We start from the raw sequence: 27,739 nt of genomic DNA, 5'->3' as shown, positions 1-27,739 counted from the left end.
ATCTTTGAAAGACATGTTATTTTTGTTATGCATGAAACAAGACAAAATGTTGAACTATAGAGCCACCTTGTGGCGATTAGGCACTATTACACACGCATCAACAACATAATTTATTACAGTTTTTCCATCCATGTTCCAAATATATATATACTTCAGTTTATGTGTATATGTGGATATATATACATATATATATATAAATTAAGTGATTATGACATAACAGTTATACGTTACAGCAAAATAATAAACTGTCAAATTAATTCCTAAATGCCTTTTAGGATATGCAATACTAATTTGAAGCATATGTGAACACTGAAAGAAAACAAAATGCCCGAAATCATAACTAGAACATGAATCAAGGATTTGGTAACAATGAAATAGTAATATTCTTCATGTCCTGCTATTATAACATTTAGTTATTTGTCACTGTATTTCTCCATTTTGGAGAGAATATCCATGTGCACCAGAGAACTGAATTTAGAATAAAGTCAAATAGAATGGAATGATATTCTTAACCTTGATTTCCATGTTCTTTTTTGTAGTATGATAATTGTGATTCCACAATATGTTGTGTCATTATTGGATGGTAACCTTTATCCCATTCAGGACAGAACTGGGCAATTTCTGAGCTTATACATGACGGACCTCTCCCCTAAAAGTGGGCTCCTTGACATGTGGGAAAAACTGCTAGTTTTCCCTTTTAGTCATCTAAGAAGGGAATAAGAATTGGTTTCACTGTGAGTCATACTTAGGCCAGGCCCACTAAAAGCAGGGAAATTTATGATCTTAACATGCTTGGCCTAAGAATCTTTTTAAAAGCTTAATTCATGATCAAATACTTAAACCTAATTTTAAGGCTTTCCCTACTGAGTGGTCAGTATTGTATGCTAAGGCTATGGAAGTAAAATGCAGCAGAAGACACATTTCCTCACAGAAAGATGTCTTAGATTTAAAACAAATGCGACATATATATCTTGTGCACTCACAATCCTCTTTCCCTTTCAAACTTTGGATGGTTGCAAAGCTGTTTTATCCACTTATTTTTGAGTTGACAACATTATATTGGTCTAAAATTTGTTACTACTACTGCTGCTCTCTCTTCTGCCTTCACTGCAACTGTCCCTAGTCATTTCTAGTGCCTTGATTTCATCCCAAGATAATAGATCACAAGGCCAAATAGATTTTATACATCTTGAGGTTGCCTTTGGATGGTAATGGAATAAGACAGAAAATACCATTTACAAACTGGGCTTTTGGACTCCTAGCAACCATTTAGATAGATTTTCCCCATAATGATATATCTATCACTTTGAGGTCTTCCCACACTGCCACAGTGAATGAGTTGATCTGCTTTGCTGGTTGTCTTCTTCTCTTTACTTCTACCTTTCCAGCATTAGTATCTTTTTCGAAAGTGTTATGTGAATATAAGATTGTCTCAGTAATCGGTTGGAGAAGGATATACTACAGCATGACAGCAGCCATAAACAAAGCAATACAATAGAAACATTTTGAATATAAATTAGTCTTTAGTTTAGAAAAAATGAATCTGTTTAACAGAGTTAAGCATTAAAAAAATAAATATCTAGTTTGCAGGGTAATCAGTGCTTGCAATTTTTTTTCTCCAAAACTGAAATCTGCTCTCATGAACAATCTTTAGTCAAGATAAAACTTTGACTTGAGAAATTATGTACACCTTTAATTGTGGAGGTCTTAGTGCTCTTTGAGTTTGGTGGTTTGTTTGCAGATGTTTCACTACTCAACTAAGTAGCAACCTTAGTGTGTGGTTTGCTTCCTGCTTACATACAATGGCAAATTAAAAATGCAAGCCTGTTGAAAAACAAACCACAGTAGCCAAGTGCTCCATTACCCAAGTAATAACTCAACCTCCCATAAGAGAGCTATGTAAGAACATTATTCGGATGAATACAAATATTGCAGCAACCTAGAACACCAGAAAAAGGAAACACACTGCCTATAATAACATCTTTCAACTAAGTAGATGCCCAACCTAAGTGGCTTACCACTGAACCTTCTATAGCACAGCCACCCCAAGCTATGAAAAAGATAATGCACAAGGCCAAACTTTAAGAAGAAATGCATCCAAAGTGAGAATTGAGAAGACAGAAAGACAGCAAATGTCACCTTTGTAACATATTTGAATAAATAGTGAACTACCTAGTGCTGTGATGGCAAACCTATGGCACGTGTGCCACAGGTGGCACACAAGAGCCCTCTCTGTGGGCATGCGAGCTGTCGCCCCAGCTCAGTTCCGCCGCACATGCCCGCGTGCCTCCCGCAGGCCAGTTTTTTAAATCTCTGCCGTGCATGCGCAGGGGCAGGGGTGCATGCAGGAGATGTGTGTGCATGTGCAGGGTGGTGGGGCACATGGGGGGGTCATATGTGCATGTGTGGGGATGGAGGGTGCATGCAGGGTGGGGGGTTGCTGCAACGATCAAGTGAAAAATGGTTATGTTACTTTTTTCAATGCTATTGTAACTTGGAATGGTCACTAAATGAATTGTTATAAGTTGACGATTACTTGAAGTTACCGAATAGGGCCATGATGGCAAACCTATGGCATGCATGCCCAGAATGGGCCATGGAGCCATTTCACCTGGCATGTGCAGTGTCATCCGTTCCTCTTCTGGATTCTGGCGAGTATGCACATGTGATGATCAGCTGGCTTTGGTGTGTGCGGCAGTGCCGGAAGCTGGAAAAGCTGGTCTTCCATTTTCCGGTGTGAGCATGCGTGCCAGTCAGTTGATCATCACATGCGCATGCGCTCCAGAATCCAGAAGACTTTTTGTCCGGAAGTTCATTTTCCAGTGCGCGCATGCCCTGTTTCCAGCTCCTCGTCCTGGTTGCGGCCCAGACGAGCAGGCACAAAGTTCTCCCTTTTTGGCACTTGGTGCCGAAAAGGTTCACCATCACTGGAATAGGGTAATGAAACATCCCCAGGCAAATAATCAGGCTCAAATAGCACCAAGGGCTCCACAGTTCAACTCTGAGATACACATATTCTCTTCTATTGGAGTTTGTGTCTTTCATTCTCAGTTTTATGTAAATCCATTTATTTGACCATACAGCCAGTGGAAGTGAATTCCTTAATGGAATATATGCATTTGTGCCTAATTTATTATTGATGCTTTCTATTCATATACAGTAACGTGGCTTTCTCATTTTAGGCCACTGTCTGAAAAAACAGGTAACTCTTGTGAGCATCTCCACTCTAGCAAACATGTAGCTATAAGATGTAAAGAAACATAGTTGAGATTATCAATATCATGCATATAGCTCATGCATTCATTGTCTTTTAAACAAACAAATGAACGACATTTGTATATTGAATACAGACTCAAAGTTCCACTGCAAAGGCTCACTAGCTCTGATTTGCCATATGTTTGATTTCATTATGTGCCAATTACAAAAGGCAATCTGGGTTTGTGAATGTGCTAAATGTCATACACTTTAGCACAATCACAACATTAAGCAGTCCAAATGGGAATGTGCGTCACTACCAGTGAATGCTTGCCATTTATTATAAAAGCCATACAATAGAAGCATGCCGTTTGATGCTGGATCATTATAGATTTTCAGGCGGATTTCAGATTTTCCAATTCATCACTGGATGAGTAAATTTCATTATAGACTTGGATGGAGGAATACTTAACTGGTGGAGGAGGTGGCTTGAACGATGGAGGTTTATTCATACTAGAATGAAAATAATCCTGTTTAAAATGTGCAGCAAATGAACATCCACAATAAGCATCAAAATAGTTAGATACAATTAAGAAGCAAATGAACACTATGAAAACATAATTAGGCATAAAAATAGGTCCACCTTGCCACTAATTTACATTGAAGCAGGGACCTAATATATCTTTGATGAAAGGTGAACTATTAAAATTAGTAGTATTGCTAAGGTACTTGCATTTCTTTTTGTTCTTTTGAGTAATACCAAATCGATGTATAAACCAGTGTTTCTCAACCTTGGCGACTTTAAGTCCTGTGGACTTCAACTCCCAGAATTCCCCAGCCAGCTGTACTGGCTGGGGAATTCTGGGAGTTGAAGTCCACAGGACTTAAAGTCGCCAAGGTTGAGAAACACTGGCATAAACAAAGCCACCAGGTTGATTTCTGATAATGAAGTCATGAGGTAAACCAAGAATAAAGTATTGCAGTAATGGTATGTTCAGTTGCAATTCTTATGTAGATATGCCAGTCTTTTAAACATGAGAATATAGTTTAATATGAACCAGATTTCAATAATGTTTACTCTCATGCTGATAATTAATATTATATGGACCTTATTCTGGGTTTTTTATTCATTTAAATGACTATAAGTTACAGTACCTAGGATTTTTAATGGGCAATCACTGCCATATTTTGTTGTCATAGTAACTCTTGGTTATATGTTATTAATAAGTTTTCTAAAAATACAAAAAAGCCTGTTGATTTCTTTCATTCTAAATATAAAGAAATCTTTTTGCAATTAATCTCGCTGTTTTGTACGGGAGTAATTTCACAATGATACCCAAAATGAAGTCATGATTTTGAGGGGCATACAGTGTACTTACATTTCTCTTTGGTGCTGACACCATTTTCTGATTCCACAAATGATTAAACACGTGCAGAAAAAAAGCAAAAATGACACAACAACTGGCCAGGGAAATGTACTGTGTTTTGGAATTATTGCAGAACCTGGAAAGGGTACAGTACCAAAATCATTATGATGAAAACCATAAGCAAGGTTTGAACAATTATTATGTCTACATTTCTAAATTATGAGTGTAGAGGGGTTTTTTTTTTTTGGACTATCATATGGAAAGATTTATTCAAAGCAGTTGACTAAAGTGGAGTCAACATTAGACAGGAGCCATACTAGTGGCAGATACTATGAGGCAGGCCCTGGATGTTGTGAGAGATGGCAGGATGCCATGCAACCCGCCTTGTGCTCTCTGTGCTGGTTGCAGTCTTTAACAACCAAGGGGACCACACACATTGTTAGCAGTAAAAGGATATTTCACCATCAGTCTTGTTCACAGCAGCTTTAAAAAGGATACCTACAGTTATGGTACCTTGTACTCAGAGGTGGTATTCTGCTGGTTCGCACCAGTTTGCGCGAACCGATAGTGACGGCGGTGCAAGGTTCTGCCCATTCACCCACCCTGATGTTATCACATACCTTTTGCGCATGCACAGAATTTTCTGCACATGCCCAGACATGCTGTGTGCAAGAAAAGCAAGAGTGCAGGTGTGGGCACTCCCACTATCGAATTGGTAGCGAAAACAAGAGGATTTCATGCCTACTGGTACTGTTAATGTCCAGCTTACTAGCATAACACATGATCTAGTTTCCAACTTGTTATCCTATTGCACTTCATATCTCTTACAATAATATATTATGGCTTATGCTACTTCAGCGGTAGGAGACGTGGTATTTTAAAAAACCTTTTATTTGTAGTTTTGCAATGCTGTGTGACATTGGATGGCATTTATAGGAGCAAGAATTATACTGTAACACATTGGCATTTGCAATTTAAGCAACAATAGGACTAAGATACTGACACAAGATGAATTAGAAACAAAAAGGCACTTAGAATTTGCCCTCATTTATTTATGCTCCTAAACAGAGCATACATTTATACAGGTAGTCCTTATTTAGCAACCACAATTAGACAACTTTGTCAATAAGCGAAGCAGTCGCAAGTGAAACCATGACTGTGCCTATGATTTTGCTTCAGCTTTCCTTGGCTTTACAGACCTGCAAATCATATTAATGTGAGGATTAGTCACAAAGTTACTTTTTCATAACCATCACAACTGAATGGTCGCTAAATGAGGCAGTCACTAAATGAGGACTATTTTCATGATATTCATGCAGATTTTGAAATAATTTCTGGAAGTACAGCCCGTCTATCCTCCTCCCTTCTTAAAGACTTTAGTCATTGGCTTAGATGTGAAAATGATTTCCAAGCATGAAAGTGTCTAAACTCTAAACTGCTGTATAAGCAATGCTGAACATCTCGCAATGATCCTAACAAGGATTAACACATCGGCTTCCACGGCAACCATAAATTCTCTCAATCATTCTGTTCAGAATATGGACAACCACATCTTTAGCTTTTCATTATTTAGTGGCAGGTACAGGTAGGGTGATACATGTCAGAGCTCTTACAAAATAAATCTTTTCAATCTTGATTATGACATGGAAATTGATTAATATACAGTACCTCCCTTCCTCCCTGTAGATCAATCTTGCCAAAACCATCTGCAGCAACCTTTTTGCCCTGCTTCTCCTTTCATAAAGACTCCTTTACAATTGGAGCAATAACTTACTGGTATTAAGGCCATCTTTTACAGTGTATGAATGAGCAGGGCTATTCATTGTGATTAGTTCAGTCACTCTTCTGATGGACAGGTTTCCTTAAAAACAGACAAGCATGCATTCTTTATTATTTTAGCCAGTTTACCAGTATTATTATAGTAGTAATGATTACTATACATCTGGCTGACTGTGCAATCAACCATTAATAAAAGATGGGATATTATAATTGGTCGCACAATCAGAGGTTTAGATTGAATTTGATGTTTTTATTCACCTATTGAGTCCTTCCTAAAGACTTAGGATAGGCAGCTGTGTTGTTTGTTGTTGCATATACTGTTGCAGGATGTAAGCTGTTCCAAGTAAAGCTGCCTTTTGCAATTGATTGATGATGATTTTGTCAATGCTGATTGTGTTTTGTTTTCTTATGCTACAACAGTTGTACTTCAGTGTGCAGATCTTTGTATTTTGTGATTTTTTTTGCCAATTTGTTCTCTTCAATTTTGCTACCTCCAGGTACTGTAAATTCCACTATCCAAAAAATTTTGTCTTTCTTATTGATAATTGTTTAGTCTGAGGTTTATCATGTAGCAGGTGCTACATGACCGGCATAATTCAATTCATTGTCATTACTTTCTAGTCTTCTTATTCAGGTATTTCCTCCATGAATTTGGGCTTAAGATCTTTTTAATTTTCATGACATATTTACTTCTGATCCTTCCTTTTGACTTCAACGTGCTTGATGTTGTCACCTTGAAAGATGCTCTCATATTTGTAGCAACCATCTTCATTCAGACTCTTGATGTTATGTCCATAAGAATCTTGATTCCTTCAATTTTCGTTATTCCCCCCACTCCCTATTTTGATAGGGTGGTACATTTGTCCAGTTCAAATTCAATTGCAATATTTTGACTCACATATATATATATACACACAGAGAGTGTGTGGAATAGCAATTCTATTTCAGGTGGTGATTTCCCACACAGCTTCAGATTGATGGACAGCACTGTGGTAAGAGTAGGATTCCTACCAGAAATTCCCACAAGAACCTTGAGCTACCTCCTACAACTTTAAGATTCAGAAATATATGTCAAAAGTAATTTGAAAATGATTAATCAATATTGCTTTGCTTGATTCTAGTTGTGTGTGTGTGTGTGCTATGCATGTGAAAACAGAATGACTTGCCACAGGGGCTACCTTTTCACAGCTTATAAATCAAGTAAGCCTCTCCAGTCTAAACAAGCAGCAACCCTTTAAAAATGTTAGACATGGGAAATGATCACATTAAGAGGGTGGTAATTGTGGGCAGAAGGCATGAAACCTCAGGTCACTGCTTATACGCTTCTCAATAAGAACTTTTCTTAGCAGCAATAAAAATCAGATTATCTAAGGAAATATAGCTGTATGCCATGGTCGGTGAAGATTTAGCCCTGGGAAGAAAAGGCAGTTTTGTCTCTAGGCTTCCCTGATACTATGACAAACCAAGGCATTATAACTATCATTATTATTATTATTATTGTTGTTGTTGTTGTTGTTGTGGTTGTGGTTGTTGATGATGCATATCAAGAAACAACTTTTTCTAATCTGAGTTTGTTCCTTGATTATAGAATGGATACTTTTGTTGCTACCCAGTCAAATGTATTTATGGAATCTCTAGACTCCAATATATAATTTGGCATTAGCATTATATTCTTCTATACTAGGTAGCATTCAGGCAGCCCAATATGTAATCCAGGTTCAAAAACTATATTAAGTTAAGAAACAAACTAATTGCTTTGATAAAGTGAGATCAGGTATAAACAGTCCATGGGTTTAACAGTTATATTGATTATTTATTGCTAATATTGCTTTTCTGCTTCAAGTAAATTGCATTCCAAGTAAATCCTCTTGAAGAACATTCTTGTTTTTATTAATTCAATATCCTGATATTTAACCAAATTTCTACATATATTTTATTATGGATGCTAAAGAATCCATTGAGTGGGAACTCTAAGTTCAATATCATAGCCAGCTAGAAACCAGGAGACCACGAGTTCTAGTCGTGCTTTTGTCATGAAAACCAGCTGCATAATTTTGGGCCAGTCACACTCTCTTAGCCCATAATGTTAGGCTTGGGTAATAGTTGACCAGTTCCTGTTGCAATCAATAGATCAATACTTGGATGATCACAAAAAAGTGAACCCTTCATTTGCAGGAAATACCTGTAAAGAAATAAATCTAGCACTCCATATTATTTGGAAAAGTTTTCCTAATGAGAATAACTTTCCTATATAAAGTGGATATTTCTACTTTTTATGGAGCTAAACTACGATTATGTCTAGGATTCGAAATAAATATGGTTTTGTTTTTCCCACATTGAATACAAATAATTTTTTTAAATGTTTAAAACTTACTTTGAGGTACCATGGTCTCACCGAACAACGTAATAACAGTATCATTTTGCCGGGGTTGCAAGGATTCTGTAGAAGACATATTGTCTTTAAATTCCTTGTAAAATGTGATGATTCAGTGCTTTGTTAGCTAGATGCTACCAGAAGAAGTAAAACTAAAATGTAGACTTCATTTGGATAATGCAAATTTCACATTATAAATGGAATACTAAAGGAAGAAATTTAACCTATTTTCTTGAAAGCTTTTCCTGATAGTAATAGCAGTAGCACTTAGACTTATATACAGCTTCGCATTGCTTTGCAGCCCTCTTTAAGTGGTTCACAGAGTCAGCATATTGTCCCCAACAATCTGGCTCCTCATTTTACCCACCTCTGAAGGATGGGAGGCTGAGATTTGAATTGCCAAATTGCAGTCAGATGGCAGTCAGCAGAAGTAGCCTGCAGTACTGCACTCTAACAACTTTGTCACCCTGGCTCATAATAACTATTGAATAATATGAAATTATATAAAATGATATTTCTACTTCTGCATGTTCTAAGCCATAATTATTCCTTTGTTTTGAATAAATATGACACTACCTTTCCCACACTAAATACAAATAATTTAGAAAGTCTTATAACTTACTTTGTGGTACTGTGGAGTCACGGAGCAACATAGTAGTAGTACTACTTTGCAGGGTTTTGGTAGAATGCAAGATTTCTGTAGAAGACAAATTGCCCTTAAATTCCCTGTTCAATATGAATATTCAATGTTTTATTGACCAGGAGGCCACTAGCAGAAGTAAAACTAAAATGCAGACTTCATATTCAGTACTATAAAGAAACACAAGAGCCAACTTCACATTATTCAGAAAGGGTCTCCTAATAACTCTCATATATAGCAATAGTAATACTACTTTGACTTATATAACCCTTCAGAGTGCTTTATGATCTTCTCTATGCAGTTTACAGAGTCAGCATATTTTCCCCAACAATCTGGATCCTAATTTTACTGACCTTGGAAGAATGGAAGGCTGAGTCAACCTTGAGCCAGTGAGAATCAAACTGCTGGTAATTAGCAGAATTAGCTTGCAATACTGCATTCTAACCACTGCATCATGGCAGCTCTTGGTGTGGTTAAAGGACATATAGAAGTATATAAAGTTGATTTTTTTAAAAAATAAAATCTTTGATAAGTCAGCCACAATTTTTGAAATCTCTTATGTTTCTACTTTCCATGCCAAATACAAATAATTTAAGAACCGTTCATCACTTACTTTGGGGTACTGTGAAGTCACTGAATAACTTTGTAGTAGTATCACTTCGCAAGGTTTTAGTAGAATGAGAGTGTTCTGTAGAAGACAAATTGTCTTTAAATTTCTTATTCAATGTTTTGTTGGCTTGATTCTAACAGGAGAACACAGTATGAAATTATATAAAATTATTTTTTCTACTTCTTGATACAGCTAATCCACTATGCTTGATTGGATTTGAAATCTACAGTATACGCTTCTTATCAAATCTAATCCATATACGTAACATTTTACACATGCAGGATGAATATAAACTAAATAAAAATAATAATATTCTATACATTTTATTTTAATATCCACAGTTAAAAGTATGTTTTGAATCTTACTGATGCCCATTATGTTTCTAATAAAGGTTAATTTATAACCTTTAAAAATACAGTTAGAAGGAGGAGGAGGTTGTTCAATAGCTTTGTCTCCATTGTCCACCAAATTAAATTATGCTAAGTAGTGATTACCCTACAAGAAAGTTTGAGCCAGCGTAAGCAAATGGTCAGCAAACATACTATATAACTATACTGTATACTCTAACTGGACCATGACAGTTCTTGCAAGAAATTCTGTTCTCCTTTCTTTTCCTTTCGTCTCCTCTCCTCCCCTCCCCACCCCTCTTCTCTTCTCCCCACCTTACTCCACCCCACCTCATTTCACTCCACTCCACACAGCAATTAGAAATATTAGAAAATTTGAGAAAGAAGTGGATTCTGTGACTTGTCTGGAAGGAAAAAAAGATTACAAAAACAAAACAAGTTATACTTTCTTTTAGAACTTTGAAAGGTATAATAAAACTTGATGTGACTATTAGTTATTGCATCATTATTGCTCATTTACCAAAAGCTGTATAATGACACAAAATTACTTTAGAAGTACTATAAGTGTATTTGGAAGGATTATAAAAACAACAGATATAGTTCCTATTTTTTGCCTAGAAATGCTGTGCTACGTGGTAATATAAAAATGAAAGAAGAGGCATAGTGAGGACAAATGTTTGTTGTACCTGCCTTCTCTTATATGCAAGTCCTGGAAAACAGGACCTATGTGAGATAAGGATTTGTCTCACAGATTCCAGCGATATAAAGATTGCCCCATTCTTTATGCGCTTTTGGGAATTTTCACCATAAATAGTAAAGTGTTAGATACTTTCCCCTGAAGCAATAAAGCTAACAAAAATGAATAAATGAACAGTAGAAGTGTTGAGACAACAAGATTCACGTATGACTGAATTTTTATTGTGGATGTATGTTGGAGAAAAAACCCCACATAATATTTATATTGAACTTACTTTCTGAAGCGGAATCTGGTACTAGCGTTATTCCTGAGGCATCAGAAATCGTAGGCTGTAACCCTGATTAAAATAACCATGGCTTGAAATACAGTGGATGAAATAAAAGAGCTTTAAAAACAGCTTTAAAAAATGAACTTTGGAAATTCTTTAAACTGACAAAACAATGACATAAACATGACTTTATACCAACATTTTAATTATGCAAGTAGTAACATATGTGCCTATGTTTTGCATATTTGTAGACATATGTATATTTGCCATATAGACATGAGGCAAATATATAGATATATTCTACACATTTTTTTAATAAAGATATCACAACTTTTTCTTTCGATTTTTTAAAATAAAATAATGCAACATAATACTTGCAACTGTTTAAATGCTTTTCATAACCGCATTTTATTTTGGTGTTGACATTTATACCATTATTTTGTCAAATGTTTAAAGAACAGATAATATTTCATAGAAATCTATAAACAGCTACTTACTTTCTGTGGTTGAATCTGAAATGGCAGTAATGTGACTAATGAATTCTGAATATGCCAGTGATGTATTCTGAACTCCTGTTTAAAATAACCAGTTGAGAGAATGGATAATCCTTAACAACAGCATCATGATATTGTTGGTAATAAGATGGGTGTTTATATAAATGTTTTAAGTAAATAAAATAAAATAATAGAAACCAATAAAGTATCACAAATCATAGGCTTTCATTCCAAATATAATGTTCCTACTGATAGATAAGATAATGAAATGAAAATAGAATTGAAGGAATGGAGAATTACTTTACTCTTCAAAGAAACCCAGAAATATTATGAATTTTTAAATTATGGCAATAAGAAAATCTTGATGGCTTTTCGGGAAACACTATTATTACACAGAGTAGTGTAACTTACTAGGACAAAATATTAAAAACATTACATATATTTTTAAATTGATACCAAGTACCATTTGACCAGTGCCTAACACCTGAGTTACAGATAAAACAACTGTATTTGTTTAAATTTATCTTTAGCTGTATTCAAACAAGAGAATGGCAATTAAATAAATTGTATATTGGAACCTAATTTGAAGTCAGGCTGAATTATAAGTAAAAGCCATCTGGGCAGTCTTTAAAAATTATCTAATGGGACAACTGCTAATTCACTTTGCCTTCTTTGAAACTCACCAGATGAGCAAGGAAGTTTATAATGCACGAGATTCATAAAAATTACCTATTCAGATCTTGAACTCATGGAAAGTTCAAAAGGGCTTGAAAAAAAGAAAGTGCACAATAGCACAGCTGCTCTTTCTTCCCAATCTGTTTGCATTCAATCTGTTTGCATTCAGATAGAGACCCGAAGAGAAGCTGTAATATACAGTAGCTACAGCTACTCGTGCAATTAAGAGAACCTGATTTATAAGCCCTGGATTACATCAATGGAACAACTTGCCTTCAGAAGTTGTGAATGCTCCAACACTGGATGTTCTTAAGAACATCCATTTGTCTGAAGTGGTGTAGGGTTTCCTGCCTAAGCAGGGGGTTGGACTAGAAGACCTTGAAGGTCCCTTCCAAGTCTGTTATTCTATAAAACTTCTACATAAAGAGATGAATGTAAAGTCAAGCCAATTACTTAATCATTCCTCCTTTAGATTTCCAGCTATAAATACGGAGGTTAGGGAACATGGGGAAAAGTTTGAAATTTTCTTATGTCCTCAACTGCATTTGCATTTTCAAACATAGCACATATTGAGACTATTCAACATTTAGATATTGCACAAAGTGCTGGGATGAAATAATAACTATGAGCAATGGCTTAAAGTGCATGACTGAGATTGCTAGTGACTGCAAAATAAATTGCAGTAGACTGTTGGTCTCTAGAATTAAAACTTTCTTCAAATTCAGCTTCACATAGTTGCCAGTTCAGTTACAGAATGAACAATGTGGAGCTGCTGAATATGCAACAATTCCCTTAATGGGATGAAACACATGCACTATACTTTCTATGAAGCATGCATTTTTATTTGTTTCTGCAGAGTTCACACTGCCAAAAGTGTGTTTGACTGAACATATATGCACGAGACACCACTTGGATTATAAATGGCCCCTAATTTCCCAAAGTGACTTACCATAAGGAATAAGTATTTCTTTAGAAGAAAATGTCCATCTGTCATTTCTAGCGAAGTAGTATGCAGACATGCATTTGAAGGGCTGATTAACAGTTGAATGAGTTATATTCCATAGTGACAAAAATGATGTTTTTTCATAAAAACTTCCTACCCGGTTTATATTTTTATTTTCAATTAATAAACCTTTGAAAGAAAAAAAATGATAAAAAAGGACAGGTTTTCCCTTATGTTCCTTCTTAAGTAAATAAGTTCCTGAAAACAAGCTGTAAAATGCTTAATTACATAATCAAGATAATATATTATTTTTATTTGTAAAATGCCTTAACAAGCAGGAAGTATATAGCAAATGCATCCAAAGATTACAAATATTTAGAAATTTATAATCCCCCCAAATAAAAAAATTGATATGTTCTAAAAAAGAAGTATGGAAATTTCAGCTTTTCAAAAGGTTTTATATTACAGTATTCCTTGCCCCTTCCAATAACCACACTGATTGGAAGAGATAACCAATAGAAGGATTATAATTTCCCATACTATTCCTGAAGAATTTGACATCTACATTTAATGTTGGGCATTTGTTTTATACTAGTTGCAGTTAGAACATTTATTTTGCATTACCTTCAGATTTTTCATTCAGAATGTTTCCACCCATGTACCACATAAGTTTTGGCTTTGGATATGCCTTCTTTATCACACATGTGAAGCGTGCCTGAGTGAAAATAAATAGAAATCGAATCAGCAGTTCAAACAAATAGTATAATTGTTTTCACCTTGTCTTAAATTTGATTATCTGGGTTAATCCCCCTGATAAAGAAAATCTCATTTGAGCTGACTTCATGGTCACACCACTTTGGTTAATTCGGGGTACTTATAACTACTATTTGATTTTTTGGGAATTGTTTGATATTGGAGTTTGAGCTGTTTTATTATTTTAAGGATTTTTAAAGGGTATTTTTTTAACCATTGCATAATAGCTTTTATTGTAATGCTTAAATTGTTTGTATCCAAGACATGGACTTGCTTTTTTTTTAAAAAAAATCAATGAAAAGTAGTTTGTAATCCCAACAAGTTTGGAAGGCTAGAATATTATTATCCTGTTCATCCATCTCCATCTGGTTACCTCCACTTCTATTTCCCTTCTGAAGTTTATTCACCACAATCAATTCTGCTGTAATGATTGATGACAATGTATAATGTTTTCAGACATACATAAATATATAATAATGAAGAGTACTAGTTAGAATGACACAAAAATTTGCAGATATTAAATCTGAACACCTGTTCCACAATCCTCTTGACTATAGCATGCAGAATTGGATGTATAACCAAGCCACATAAATACCATATTTAAATAGTTATAACAGGAAGGAAATTAAAAACATTACTGTGGTTCTGTCTACCATGTGGTTTGGCTCCTGCTGACAGCTTAAAATCACAAGAGTCTCGTTCTTTATCAAGTAAGATGTTACTGCTTAGGTAAAGATGAAATATCAAGAAAACTGTAACAGACATGCTTACTAAATCTGTGCAATATTTTGTTGAGATATATGAGGTACAAAATATAGTTATTGGAGCACAAAAATACTTCCATTAGTTTTACATAATTTAAAACCACATTTCAATCCCTGGACTATATAAACAATTACATTTATCTTCATAGATACTGAAGTTCTTCATGAAGACAATGGTTAAGAAGAGTGTGAGAAAAGAATAACAAACTTTCATTGGATACTAAAGCAGAATTTAAAATATCAGTCACAGCTACCTCTGGAGAATTATTTTATAGATGCTTAGCTCAGAATTCTACAAAGAAGAATTTAGGGGTAAATTAGAAAGAGTTCTTATCAGCCCAATTCTATCAGAAATAGGACACATCTCCCAAGAATATTATACCATTCTTCCGATTACCTATAGCATTATAAGTCTGTTTTAGGAAGCAAACAAGCAAACAAAAAAATAATTTTCCACTATTTTCTGGCTATTATTCAAACTCAGAAAATATTTCTTAAATACATTGGTGGCCATTTAAAGAGGCTGTTTTCAGATAGGAAGAAAACATATTCAAGGAAGCTTTGCAACCATCTTATAAGAGTCCTCTCTTTCACTTTTTTCTTTTTAGGGCACTACTAGATGAAGGACTTCTATTTCTTCCTATTTTCTTTTCTCAGCCAAATACAAATTCTTGACTTTTCTTGCACATCAAATTTCAAAACATCAAATTTCAAAAACATCCTAAGATTGAGAAAGAAAAACAGTAACTTTTTCCCCCAATGGAAGAAACTATTAAGAAATTAGAGGGCAAGTTTCAGAAAAACATAAAAATTATTATGCAAAATATACAAATTCTCAATTTACTTGTAAATTCGTTTAAAACTTTTAAAACTAATTTTTGCTTCTTTCAAGGCATAATATAAAATAACACAAACATTTAGATAAATTAACCCACCTTTCCTTTGGAATCTGTATGGAACACAATAGAGATTTCTGGTTTTGCTGCAGCACCGAAGGGGGGGAAAAGACAAATTATACAGGATTTAATTCAGCACAAAGACTTTCTGTACAAAAAACAGTAGTTTATTTTATAGTTGAAAATATCAATTTGTGTTCCAAATAATAGAACATAGATGAAATCTATAACTAAAGAGTATGCGATATCTGGATTTCTTTCATATCCTGTTTGATTTAATATACATTATTTTAGTAAATTTCAAAAATATCTCTAATCAGTCTATCATGTGGTTTCCATGTCTTATTGTATTATTGCTTTGGATGCCTAGCATCTATTTGTACTTTTAAATCTATTTGTACATATATATATATATATATATATATATATATATATATATATATATATATATATATATATATATATATATATATATATATATATATATATATATATATATATATATATATATTATTTATTTAAAGACACAACCCCTGGTATGCTCCAATTATGGGAGGAAGCTAACTGCTTCCATTCTCTGTCAATCGGCTTGTCACAAGAGTCCATCACAACAGAAACACAATATTTTTACTGTTGCCTTTGTTATATTTGTGTTTTATTTGTGCTGATAAATAAATAAAGGGAGACAAGTATAGATCTATTTCAAGCTATTTAGCTCTCATCAGCTAGCCATAGCTCGATGGGATTCGCATCCTTTCAAAGACACTAATCACAGTCTTGTAATCTGCTCACAAGGAGCAGCTGTCTGAGGCTGTTCTGGGTGATCTCAATTACTCTCTTTATCCAAAGTGAAATTAATGAATTGTTGGTCTACTTCTTAGCTCTTTATTCCATTGGGTCTGCTTTTCATACAGCCATTTTTTAGTCTGCAATTTATCCCCTATTTATATCACAAACTTAAAGGGAATTCAGTGACATTAAAACTGGCATTCAGAACCTAATCTTGGTTTTTAAAAAAATTTAAGTATGTTTCCAGTTTGAAGAAGGAAAGAAAGAAAAAGAAAGAAAGAAGAGAGAGAGAGAGAGATCACAAAACTATAATGCTTGCATTAATTGGTACTGAGAATATTAAATCAAGATAGGTATTTGCAGCTATCTATGATGATGTAAAAATTATCATCGCTCTGGTCCTTTTTAAAAGAGACCTTAAAATCTGGCTCCATTCTGAGGCCTGGCTTAGAATGGGTTGTAGACCTCTTGTAGGATGTTTTGGTAATTTAATTGATTGTTGGCTTTTTCAAGACTCTCTCTTGAATGATACGTTTTATGTTTCTACTCTTGCTAGCAGTATCCTGTAGGCCACTTTGGGTTGTACAGATTGGGGTAGAAAGAAAAGAACAAAACATAAAAGTGAAAAGAGTGATATAGGCACAGCAATACGGATAATCCTCAATGCATTTGATAATTGATGCAGTTACTAAGTGGAAATCACATGACAGTGATTGTACTTATTATTTTATTTAATTTTTTTCTTTTTTACCTTTGGAATCCTCACCCAAGTTCTGAGATAATTAGCAAGAATGGAAGTAGGCTGTTAGGATCTGGATGGGGGTAAACAAACTCGTGCTCAATCCTGACAAAACCGAATGGCTATGGATGTTCCCCACGAAGGACAGCCCAGTTAGTTCATCCTTGATCCTGGGGGCAAAAACCTACACCCCTCAGAGAGGGCACGCAATTTAGGGGTCCTCCTGGATTCACAGCTGACAGTGGAACACCATCTGTTGGCTGTGACCAGGGGAGCCTTTGCCCAGGTTCACCTGGTGCATCAATTGCGGCCCTACTTGGATCGGGAGGCACTCCAGACCATCACTCATGCCCTAGTCACCTCAAGGCTGGATTACTGCAACGCGCTCTACATGGGGCTACCCTTGAAAAGCATTCAGAGACTGCAACTAGTCCAGAATGCAGCCGCACAAGCGATATTGGGTGTACCTAGATACACCCATGTTACATCTATCCTCAGTGAGCTACACTGGCTACCTATTGGTCTCTGGACGCAATTCAAGATGTTGGTTATTACCTTTAAAGCCCTGCATGGCTTAGGACCAGCATACCTGCAAGACCGCCTACTGCCACACTCCTCCCAATGGCCAGTAAGATCCCACAGGGTGGGCCTCCTTCATATGCTGTCAGCCAGACAATGTCGGCTGGCGGATCCCCGGAGGAGAGCCTTCTCTGTGGCTGCCCCGACCCTCTGGAATGAACTACCCCCAGAAATCCGGACCTCACCCACTCTCATGGCCTTCAGAAAAGCTGTCAAGACCTGGCTATTCCGGCAGGCCTGGGGCTGTTGACTTCATTGTTGAGGTCCAGCCCTGACTGAAATGAATGTATCTGTGTTGTTTTTTAACTTGTCTATTTTATTTTTTATTTTATTTTATTTTCCTTTTTCCCCCTCTCTGTAAGCCTCCCGGAGTCCTCCTGGATTGGGCGGCCTATAAATAAAATTTTAAAAAAGTAATGTTTAATTTACATTCATTGGGCAGGAAAGAAGAGAGTAAGCAGCATACAATGGGGAATACATACTGAAAGGAATTTGCTAGCACAGGCAGCTGTGAACACACTAGGCAACCAGCTAGTGTTTTTCCCATTATGTGCATGCTTGCTTTCTTATAATCCCTTCCTCTCCAATCTCTCCACCTTGCAAGGAGAGGAAAAAAGATCTAGCTGTTTAAAGTTTGCATTACATGTTTTTGTGGAGTTATGAGGAAAAATGTCTCTTGTAGAACTTTAGATACTATCTCTAGGCCATAAACCATGATTTATAAATCACAGTGCCTCTGTTCAAACTGAAACGAAATGACTTCACACAATAAATATGATTGCCTCATATTCTTCTTAGCTGCAGATGGTTTATATATTATTAACTTCCAACCACATTAATCCACCCTGATGGCTCATCAAGACCATTGGTTTCTATACTTTTGCAAGATTTCCCAGAGCTTGTATCTCAGCCTCCACTAAAAGTTGTTATAAAAGTTATAATGAATTTGTAGTATCTATTAGAGTTAACTACAGTATATGTTGACATCTGCATTGGACTAGAAAGTTATTGCTGAATTAGTGGCTGCCCACTAATGGATATTTCTTGGTGTGTTGCTTCCCAATTTTTTGTAAACTGGAAGCCCATTTATTGCTCCCCTTGGAAGGAGAACCACTCAATATATTTGGTACATGCTTTAGGTTAGTAAACATGTTACAAATTTTATATCTGAATGATTGCACTGTCAACAGTCCCAAGAAAGAACTATCCAAAAATGAAATTCCTAATATTGCTAAAGCCTTTATGGAAGGCTCAGATATTTGCATGGTTGTCCTTCCTCTTTTATATAGCTATGATTTTTCAATTCAAAATGAAGAATACCAACAAGGGGTAAGTGTTGACAGCATTTTTCCTTTTTTCCTTCCAATTTCAGTTTGTTTCTATTTCTTCCTTCTTCCTCTAAGTTCCCGGGTACACCATAACACTCCATTTGCCTAATATATTTTTTGGGGGGTTAACCTGTGCAATCATTGTTCATAAAAACAAAGCTAAGCTCAATTTGGCTACAGGCTTAGCTCCATTTGTTAGTAGTGATCTATATGATTAACCTCTGGTTTCAATTTGTATGAGCTAATTGAATTCATTCTGGAAGTCGATTGAAAGAATTGTTAAGATATAATCAAAACACTGTACTGCTTATCCTTCTCTGTCTATGAATAAATTACTTCCCTCTTCAAAAAACCCCAACTGTTGCATCTGTATTTACTGGGTAAATTAATCAAGATACACTGTTGTCACGATCAAATTCTTCAAGATGTGTATCAGATGGAGCAACATTGTAATATTCAAATGATGGCTAACAGAAAACAAAAACAAGTAATAGGACCAATAAAAATCAACATAAAGTTCTTAATCACTGTGAGAATAAAATCAGAAATAGATAATAATATTAAAAGACATTTATAGCACACAAATAATATGCATCCTCTTGCTCATGGAAGCTTTTTAGATAAAGTTATCTAAAGCACTGTAATGTTCCTTATTCATTTTGTTTTATTACAAGTTAAAAATGCCCTAATCCTTTTTCAACTGTTTCTCATAAGGCTTGGTTTCCAAATCTCTTAATATATTGGTAGATTTCCTCGGAACTTGTTTCAGCTTTTGCCCAGAGTTGGACACAGTAATCCAATTGTAATCTAACCCAGTGGTTCCCAAACTTGGCAACTGGGAGTTGAAGTCCACAAGTCTTAAAGTTGCCAAGTTTGGGAACCACTGATCTAACCTATTGAAGTCCTAGATTAGTTATCAGCAATTAGTATCCTAGGAAAACAGGGCAATGTGCCAGGATTGACTTTTTCTTTCCACTTAAAAGCTGGCATCTTGCTTAACTTGGGGGCAGGCAGAGTAGAACTGAACTGTACAAAATCTGGATGCACTGCTTCCATAAATACATCCCCAGATTAACTTGGCCTATTTAGCTAGCTCATATTAAGCTAGTGGTCCATATGAGATATTCATTATATGCACTGCCACCAATGGATTTTCATGTACTTGAACTATGTACATTTTTTATACTTGTGATTCAAAAACCTAAATCTATTATTGGGCCAAATCTAACATAATCCTGTTGCATTTGATCCAATATTCAAGCTTTTGAGAATCATTTGAATTGTGATTTTGTTCTTAAGTTATTAGACAGTATCCCTAGCTTGGTGTCATCTGCAGATTTTATAAACATCTTTTTCATCCCATCTACCAGCTGATTTTTAAAGACATTGGCACCATTGGGCTTAGGATGGAGCCCTGAAAAACAAATTAAATTAAATTGATAAATTAAACCTTTAATTTTATACCCAATATATTTTTTGTTTTGCTTTTATGAATAGGAATTAATTGTTTATTTTGTCACTGAGAATGAAGTCATTCACGAGAACTGAAAATCTCTAGAAGCAGACAACATAGCTCAAACGCTTTTTTATATATATATACATAAAAGCTGAGGTGGATTTATACTTTCTGGCCGTTCACTAAACAGTTACTCCCTTGTCTTGTTTACAAAATTATTGTGTGGATTATAAACACCTGTATAAACACTATGCCACAGATCTACACATTTCATACAATCAGCTGCCACCTAAAAATAGAACTTGATTTTAAAAGGAGAAGATTAGCCGACTTAGAGAAGGCATTATGGAGTCAAATGAGTACTTTAAGGCCTTTCTTGAGGCATTCGTTTTACCTTTAAAATGCTAATAAATCCCACCCCCACCCCCCATGAATAGAAAATGTTGGATGCTTGGTGGAAATTCTGGAAGTCTTAGAAATGCTGGGGAAAGATCATAGGTGGTACATTTGTCACAACCTGTGCATCTATATCGTATTCTATGAGAACACATGCATGTGTAGGCTACAATCCCAATTATGAAGCCTTTCAGAAAAGATGTCTTTAGGCCTCAGAAGAAGCCTAACAGATGGATATATAGGGCGGTGGTCTTAGGTGATTACATGACATCATGAATAAGAAACATGTTGTGGTCTGCTACCAATTTGTGACACAGAAGTTCCTTTGCACAAAATAGAAAAAATGTTAAATAGTTACTCAAGCAAATAAGCATTTAAAGGAATCAAGTTACTTTTTTTCAAGTAACACTTGAAAAAAAAAGGTTTTAGATTATGTTTTTAGTCCATTACAGTAGCCCCTCCTCACCAAATATTTTCACTTGAGTGGCACTTTCCTGAATTCTTCCGGAGAGAGCGGCAATCGAACAGACAAACTTCTTGCCATCATCAATAATTGTCACCGGAGAAATCAATAACGCATTTTTGGAACTCATTTGGATTCTGTCCTTGTACACCGTGAGAGGGGCTGTATAGCCTTGAAGGTAATAGGATGGTTTCGTGATTAGGATCTCTTCATTTCCATTTTCTTTCTGCTAGAAATGGGAGATATGATGCATTGCCAAGAAAAAGCATGAATTATCATCATTTCTTTCTTTTTAATGTAATAGAAGATGCTGATGTAATAGCAATTGTACAATTGGGATAGGTGAATCACTGATTCTTCCTTCCTTCCTTCCTTATAAGAGCTACTGGCTATTAGGTAGCCCATCTCTCTTTCCCATCATCTACTGTATATTTCACAATCTGTGTCAAGAACAGTCCCTTTCTGTTATAAATTTCATTTCATATCCCTTTTGTTGCCTAATTCTGATAGAAAATAGATCTGGGACTGCAGAATGAAAAAAGAAAACATTTTTTTTCTTTTTAATATCTCCTTCTCAGCAGCAATTATAAAGAATGTTTACTTAGAAATAGAAATAAAATAGCAAGCTTCTCTAACAATAGTGCCATCTCTGACTAAAGCAATGCAGAAAGATTTTTTCCTTGAGAACCTGAGTCTCAGTGTGAGTATCTCTGTGAGCGTGCCCACAAACCCAGAGACCACACAAACACAAAATAGTCAGTGGTGATCTAACAGTTTCCAAAATCTCAAGCTTCAGAAGCTGTAGAGGCCAAAGTGATGACTAATATTAATATTTGGCCCCAGTTTGAAAGTTCCCAGACATATTTTGCACTACTAAAGTTCTAAAAGTTCAAAGGACAAATCAAACCTAATGCCAGAATGATTTGATTCAGCAATTTCATGTAAATATTAAAACTGTATTGGGATAAAGTGGAAATTTGCAGAACTGCAATGCAAGAATAAAATATTCCAGTGTTTACACCCAAAAATACTTACCCGGGAAAGGCAGAAATTATACAATTGCCAGCTCATGCACAGGGGCATCTGGGGCAGGGGGCAAATATTATGTGTCAGATTAGCAGGTATGACCAAAGTAACTGAAGTTCCATCCATTTTTATGTAAGTATGATGCATGTTTGATGCACATTAAAACAAAGGATGGGACTTTATTGCCCTGGGTTTTTTTTTTTTTTTTTTTGAAGCTGTTGGCATCCTCTTCCCCATTTGGATGACTAGATCATGGCAGTGGTATGATTATATGCTAATAATGGAGCTGGACTTTTTGGACCATTTAAATAATTGGGAAGGTTAAAAAAAAACCCTTAAATTCCAAGCAGATTCAATGAAGAAGTTATATAAATTTGGATATTTCAAAATAAAAATCTGTTAGGAACAGCCATGTCCATATAGCACTTAATATGCATGCTAGATAATTTATATAAAATATTTTCAGTAAGCATATTTATTCCTGCCATAACACATAACTGCAGTTTAAAATTACTGTTACCAGAACATGGGTAATCTGTGAGGAACATGAGATCCTCAAGATTACAGATTTCCAAAGTCACAGCCTTCAGAGCAAACTAAGTTTTAATAATAATTTCCCAGCCATTTTAAAAAGCAAAATAATAAATAACATATATTCTGACAGGGTTGGGGAAGCCACTTTGGTCTTAGGTCTACCCTTATTATTTAATTGAGAAATCGTTACTTACCAATAACCATGTTACAGAAGAATGTGTCAGGTTTATATAACGAGGCATACTGTTCACACATGGAATTTCTAAGGTCTGGTTATGTAAAGCTTGTAACACAGAATTCTTGTAATCTTTATCAAGCAGGAAAAAAAATAAGAAGAATATGTACACAATTCCAATGTACAGTGCATGTAAAATTCTGCAAGTCCTATTATTTAATACATTCATCTTCATTAGGAATATAAAAGAATAGTTCTCTGAAATAAGAATAGATCTTTTTTGAGAGATGGAAAACAGTTCATAGAAGGCAGAGTTTATTAAACAGCATTAGAACCCAAAACACTATTCAGATATTATACTTAGAGTAACTCTAGTTTTGTCTAGTTCATGGATGTCAAACTTGATTTCATTGAGAGCTGCATCGGGGTTGTGTATGTTCTTGGGGGGGGGGAGTGGGCCAGGGCGACATGGCCAGCTTGACATCACTACTGTTGGGGGCACCCGTGGTGGCCTGAGCGCTCTGCCAGTGAAAAGGGGTTCCCAAGCTCCGTTTTCTGCTGCCATGGCCTCCTGCAATTCTCTGCCCTCCCGAGCTCTATTTTCACTGGAAGAAGGTTGCAGGAGGCCAGGAGCCTGTTTTTGCTGCCAGAAGCACTGCACGCTGGTCCTTTGCTATTTCCAGCCTGGCCCCATTGGCCAGATCTAAGTATCCTGCAAGCCGGATCCAGCCCCTGGCCTTGAGTCTAGTTAGTATTATAGGAATGAACTTGGGCAATGTCAAAAATCCCTTCCCTTCCTCTAGCATATTTGTAAAATTATAAGAAATATTTGCTTCCAATTTTATGCTTCTTGTTGTTAGTACACACAATATTTCACCCCCCCCAACCAAATTGGCAGTTAAAGAAATTAAGTGGAAAGAAAGTTTCTTCAATAAGATATCAAAAGTAGGATTTCCCCTTTTGTGGTGACAGTAATGTTGCTTATAATGTCTTCCCCTGGGACTGAATGGAAAGTCTAGGGGAGTGTATACATCTAAAAGGGAAAACATTCTTATTACATACAGTAATAAAATAGTGCAAAGGTAGTATCCTCTGAAATTCATGTCCTCTTTCAAAGGAATTTCAAAGATAATTCTCTTTCATTAAACTGTATAAGAAACAGATGATTTAAAAAATAATAATCAGAGAATTTCTATGCCTAACAGTATTATCGAAAAGCTACTTAAGCTTGATCCAGCTTTTGTGCTAAACTGGTTTGGAAGCAAAATAAGTTTAGAAACCTATAAAGAAACCTCATCTAGTTAGTAAACATTCCAGGCAGACAAATGGAAAATAATGAAGACCACTGGCTTACATTAAAGTTAGGAAGTGCTTGCTTAAATGACTCAATATTTAAAAAGCCTTGCATTTTCATAATGTCATATAAATCTTGTGGTTGTCTTTATTTGTTGTTGACTTTATAGTAATGCTTTCTCCCTTTACATTTGGCTAGTTATCAGTCCATAAAAATCTGGTGATGGATATTAATCCAGATGGGCATACAGGTAGTCCTTGATTTACAACCATTCCTTTAGGGATTGTTTGAAGTTATAATGGCACTGAAAAGAATGAGTTATGACCATTTTTCAAAAGTATGACAATTGCAGCAAACCTGTGGTCACTTGATCAAAATTTGGATGCTTGGCAACTGGCATGTATTTATGACAGTTGCAGTGTTCTGGGGTTTGTGATCTTCTGACAAGCAGTCAAGTGGGAAGTCAGATTCTTTCAAAGAATATTTATGACCACAGACCTTATCTATCTTGGAAAGCTGCCATGTAAATATTTTCCAAATGAGGTGCTGTGCAAGGAAAGACTGGGCACAGAGTCTCTGAGATTCAGGGACAGATCATCACACTCCTGAAATGAATCTAATGACTGAACAAATGAATTGTTTCCTGCAAAAGACCACTCCCCTTTCACTCCTCTTTTATTTCCTATGGGAGGGGCCAATCACCTTCTACCTGTGACTTTACTCCCAAGTCTACCCTGATTTCTGAGTTGTTCTTTTCTTCTGGCCGCTCTGTGTATGTGCACACTGGGAAGAGGCTCTAGCTGTTCCTCTGCCTCATCTAGCGCTGTAGACACCTGATCACTGCCAGACAGCCTCAGCCACATCTCTGCCTCCGACACAGAGCCTTCGTCTGAGCCTTCCCCAGCCTCCAGGACTGGTCCATGTTCCTCACCAACCTCATCACTGTCTGAGTCTGCTGCCAACTCTGCTGGCTGCTGGTAGGCCACAACAGTATATTTGGAGCACTTATCAATCCCACTAGAATCTTTGCCCAGCTTTTGGCATCAACTTGATGTTCTTTTTTATAATCTATCAAGCTTGTCCCAAAGGTGCTTTTTCAAGAGGACTTTTTTGTTTTTCTTTGAAGATGTTTTGCTTCTCATCCAAGAAGTTTCTTCAACTCTGACTGAAAGTCCAGTTGCCTCTTAAAAAAGCATCTTTGGGACAACCATGACCTGGATGACTGAAAATCTTCATAGACACTAATCAATCAAGCTGTTTCTGGCAATCACAGCATAATGTATACATATTACAAACAAAATTGCATTTATCTTTTTTTTCTAAATGAATGCCTATTAGCATAGTCCTGCCTACTAGCATAAGAAACAGACTTCTCATAAACTAGCAGCATGAAAGGAAATAAAATAAACAGACTAAATACCGGAACATCCGTTGAGAGCAGATGGTCATCTTAGACTGCATAAATAACAGCACACTATCAATAACTTAAAGTACAAATTAAAATGAACATCTATAGAACTCATCAAGACATTAACAGCCACCATCAAAACTAATATACAAAAACAAATTGAAATAAAGAAAAACAAAACTGTAAATCAATTTTTGAAGCCAGCCTGAATAGGAAAAGATGAAACTGAACTAGACTGGGAGGTAAATATCTTCAGCCATCCCTTAACTACTTCAGAACAGAACATTCTCCAGTGAGGACTAAATTACAACACAGAGAATGACAACCACTAGAATTATTTGTATACTTAGAGCATCACTCAAAACAACTGACCAATTGATGAGAAGCAATAAAATGTATTACACTCCTGGTCAAATGAGCATAGAATCATCAGGGTAGAAGAAAGAGAGATCCTAAAAACATTAAAAATGTACCAAATTATCTCAATACTTCTAATAAATTATGCACACAATTAACATTGACAGAACAAAGCAAAAGAAAAATGGCAGAGAAACATACCACCTCACAAACACAGTGGAAGAACTGAACAACCAAGTCTAGAAAACCAACAACAATATCAAATAAAGGACCTATCACAAAAGAATAATGTTGTGTGAAAAACAACTCTGGACTAGTCCATGTATTCTTCTATGGTTATCCTAAATAATCTAAAGCTTATACAAATACAACAGCAGAGTTGAAAGGGACCTTGGAGGTCTTCTAGTCCAACCCCCTGCCTAGACAGGAAACCCTATACCATTTCAGACAAATGGCTCTTCTTAAAGACTTCCAGTGTTGGGGCATTCACAACTTCTGGAAACTTTTTACATTTGTGTCTCATTTCATAAGCAAATTTAACTAGGGAGCACGTCTTCTCTGTTGTAGCAAGTAACTTCTGGAAAAACATCTGCCATAGTATTCAGATTACCTCAGCTCTACTATATTTAGATTTTTTTTAAAAACCCTTAGCTCTGAGATAGACAGGTGTTGTTTCCATTTGGTGTGTAGAACTGTCTTGGTTATGGTATATGGTTCCTCAATTAAAATTGTCAGACTAATCTGATTGACTTTTTTAACTATGTCCCAAATGTATTGGACGAAAGTGGTGCTGTGGCCTTAAACTGTCTTTATTTTAGCAAAACTTTTGATACAGTTCCACATAACGAGTTCGTACAAAGGCTGTACAGCCTAGGGCTTAACTACTGGGTGATCCAATGGATAAGCACTAGCAGTTAGGTCAGGAGTAAATCCCAGTGGGGCACTTAATGGGGCACTGTCTGAACAGAGACCAGTCACAAGTAGTGTACCACAAGGCTCAGTCCTAGGTCCTGTTCTGATCAGTGTGTTTATAAGTGATATATAACAGAAGGATTTTGAGGTAAGGTTCATCTTTTTGCTGATGACATGAAGGTGAGAACTAGAGTTGATATTCCTGGGGATATTCGTAATAGCCATTTTACCCAATTATCTAATTGGATGCCTGGTTATAATGACTATAAATTTTGATCTTAAATTTTACAACATTCCCACTACCACATGATATTGCCAGACTGTAAGAACTCTTTTGCTTAATAGCAATAGCACTTAGACTTATATACGTACTTTAGAGCCCCCTCTAAGCAGTTTACAGAGTCAGCATTTTGCCCCAACAATCTGGGCCTTCATTTTATGTCCTCAGAAGGATGGAAGGCTGAGTCAATCTTGACCCAGT

At 35.9% G+C, this 27,739-nt stretch overlaps 1 protein-coding gene across 1 annotated transcript in view; it reads right to left on the bottom strand.

Annotated features, from left to right (window-relative positions):
* Window positions 1-2,833: 2,833 nt before the first annotated feature.
* CD96 (CD96 molecule) overlaps window positions 2,834-27,739 on the bottom strand; it is a 28,787-nt gene continuing 3,881 nt past the window's right edge. Inside the window, exons 3-15 of the mRNA XM_087722095.1 lie at window positions 23,307-23,419; window positions 21,556-21,781; window positions 15,842-15,888; window positions 14,014-14,104; window positions 13,396-13,578; window positions 11,775-11,849; window positions 11,284-11,346; window positions 9,969-10,043; window positions 9,338-9,412; window positions 8,716-8,781; window positions 6,337-6,423; window positions 4,575-4,698; window positions 2,834-3,708 (exon numbers count right to left, since the gene is read on the bottom strand). Coding sequence (XP_087578221.1) covers window positions 3,591-3,708; window positions 4,575-4,698; window positions 6,337-6,423; window positions 8,716-8,781; window positions 9,338-9,412; window positions 9,969-10,043; window positions 11,284-11,346; window positions 11,775-11,849; window positions 13,396-13,578; window positions 14,014-14,104; window positions 15,842-15,888; window positions 21,556-21,781; window positions 23,307-23,419 — 1,343 coding nt within the window. The 3' untranslated portion in view covers window positions 2,834-3,590. The remainder of the gene's footprint in view (window positions 3,709-4,574; window positions 4,699-6,336; window positions 6,424-8,715; window positions 8,782-9,337; window positions 9,413-9,968; window positions 10,044-11,283; window positions 11,347-11,774; window positions 11,850-13,395; window positions 13,579-14,013; window positions 14,105-15,841; window positions 15,889-21,555; window positions 21,782-23,306; window positions 23,420-27,739) is intronic.

The sequence above is a fragment of the Thamnophis sirtalis genome, unplaced genomic scaffold, assembly GCF_051295495.1.
Source record: "Thamnophis sirtalis isolate CommonGarterSnake01/CBP01778 unplaced genomic scaffold, rThaSir2_p1.2 scaffold_8, whole genome shotgun sequence".
In the NCBI taxonomy this organism is placed as follows: domain Eukaryota; kingdom Metazoa; phylum Chordata; class Lepidosauria; order Squamata; family Natricidae; genus Thamnophis; species Thamnophis sirtalis.
This window is presented reverse-complemented; position numbering and strand designations above follow the sequence as displayed.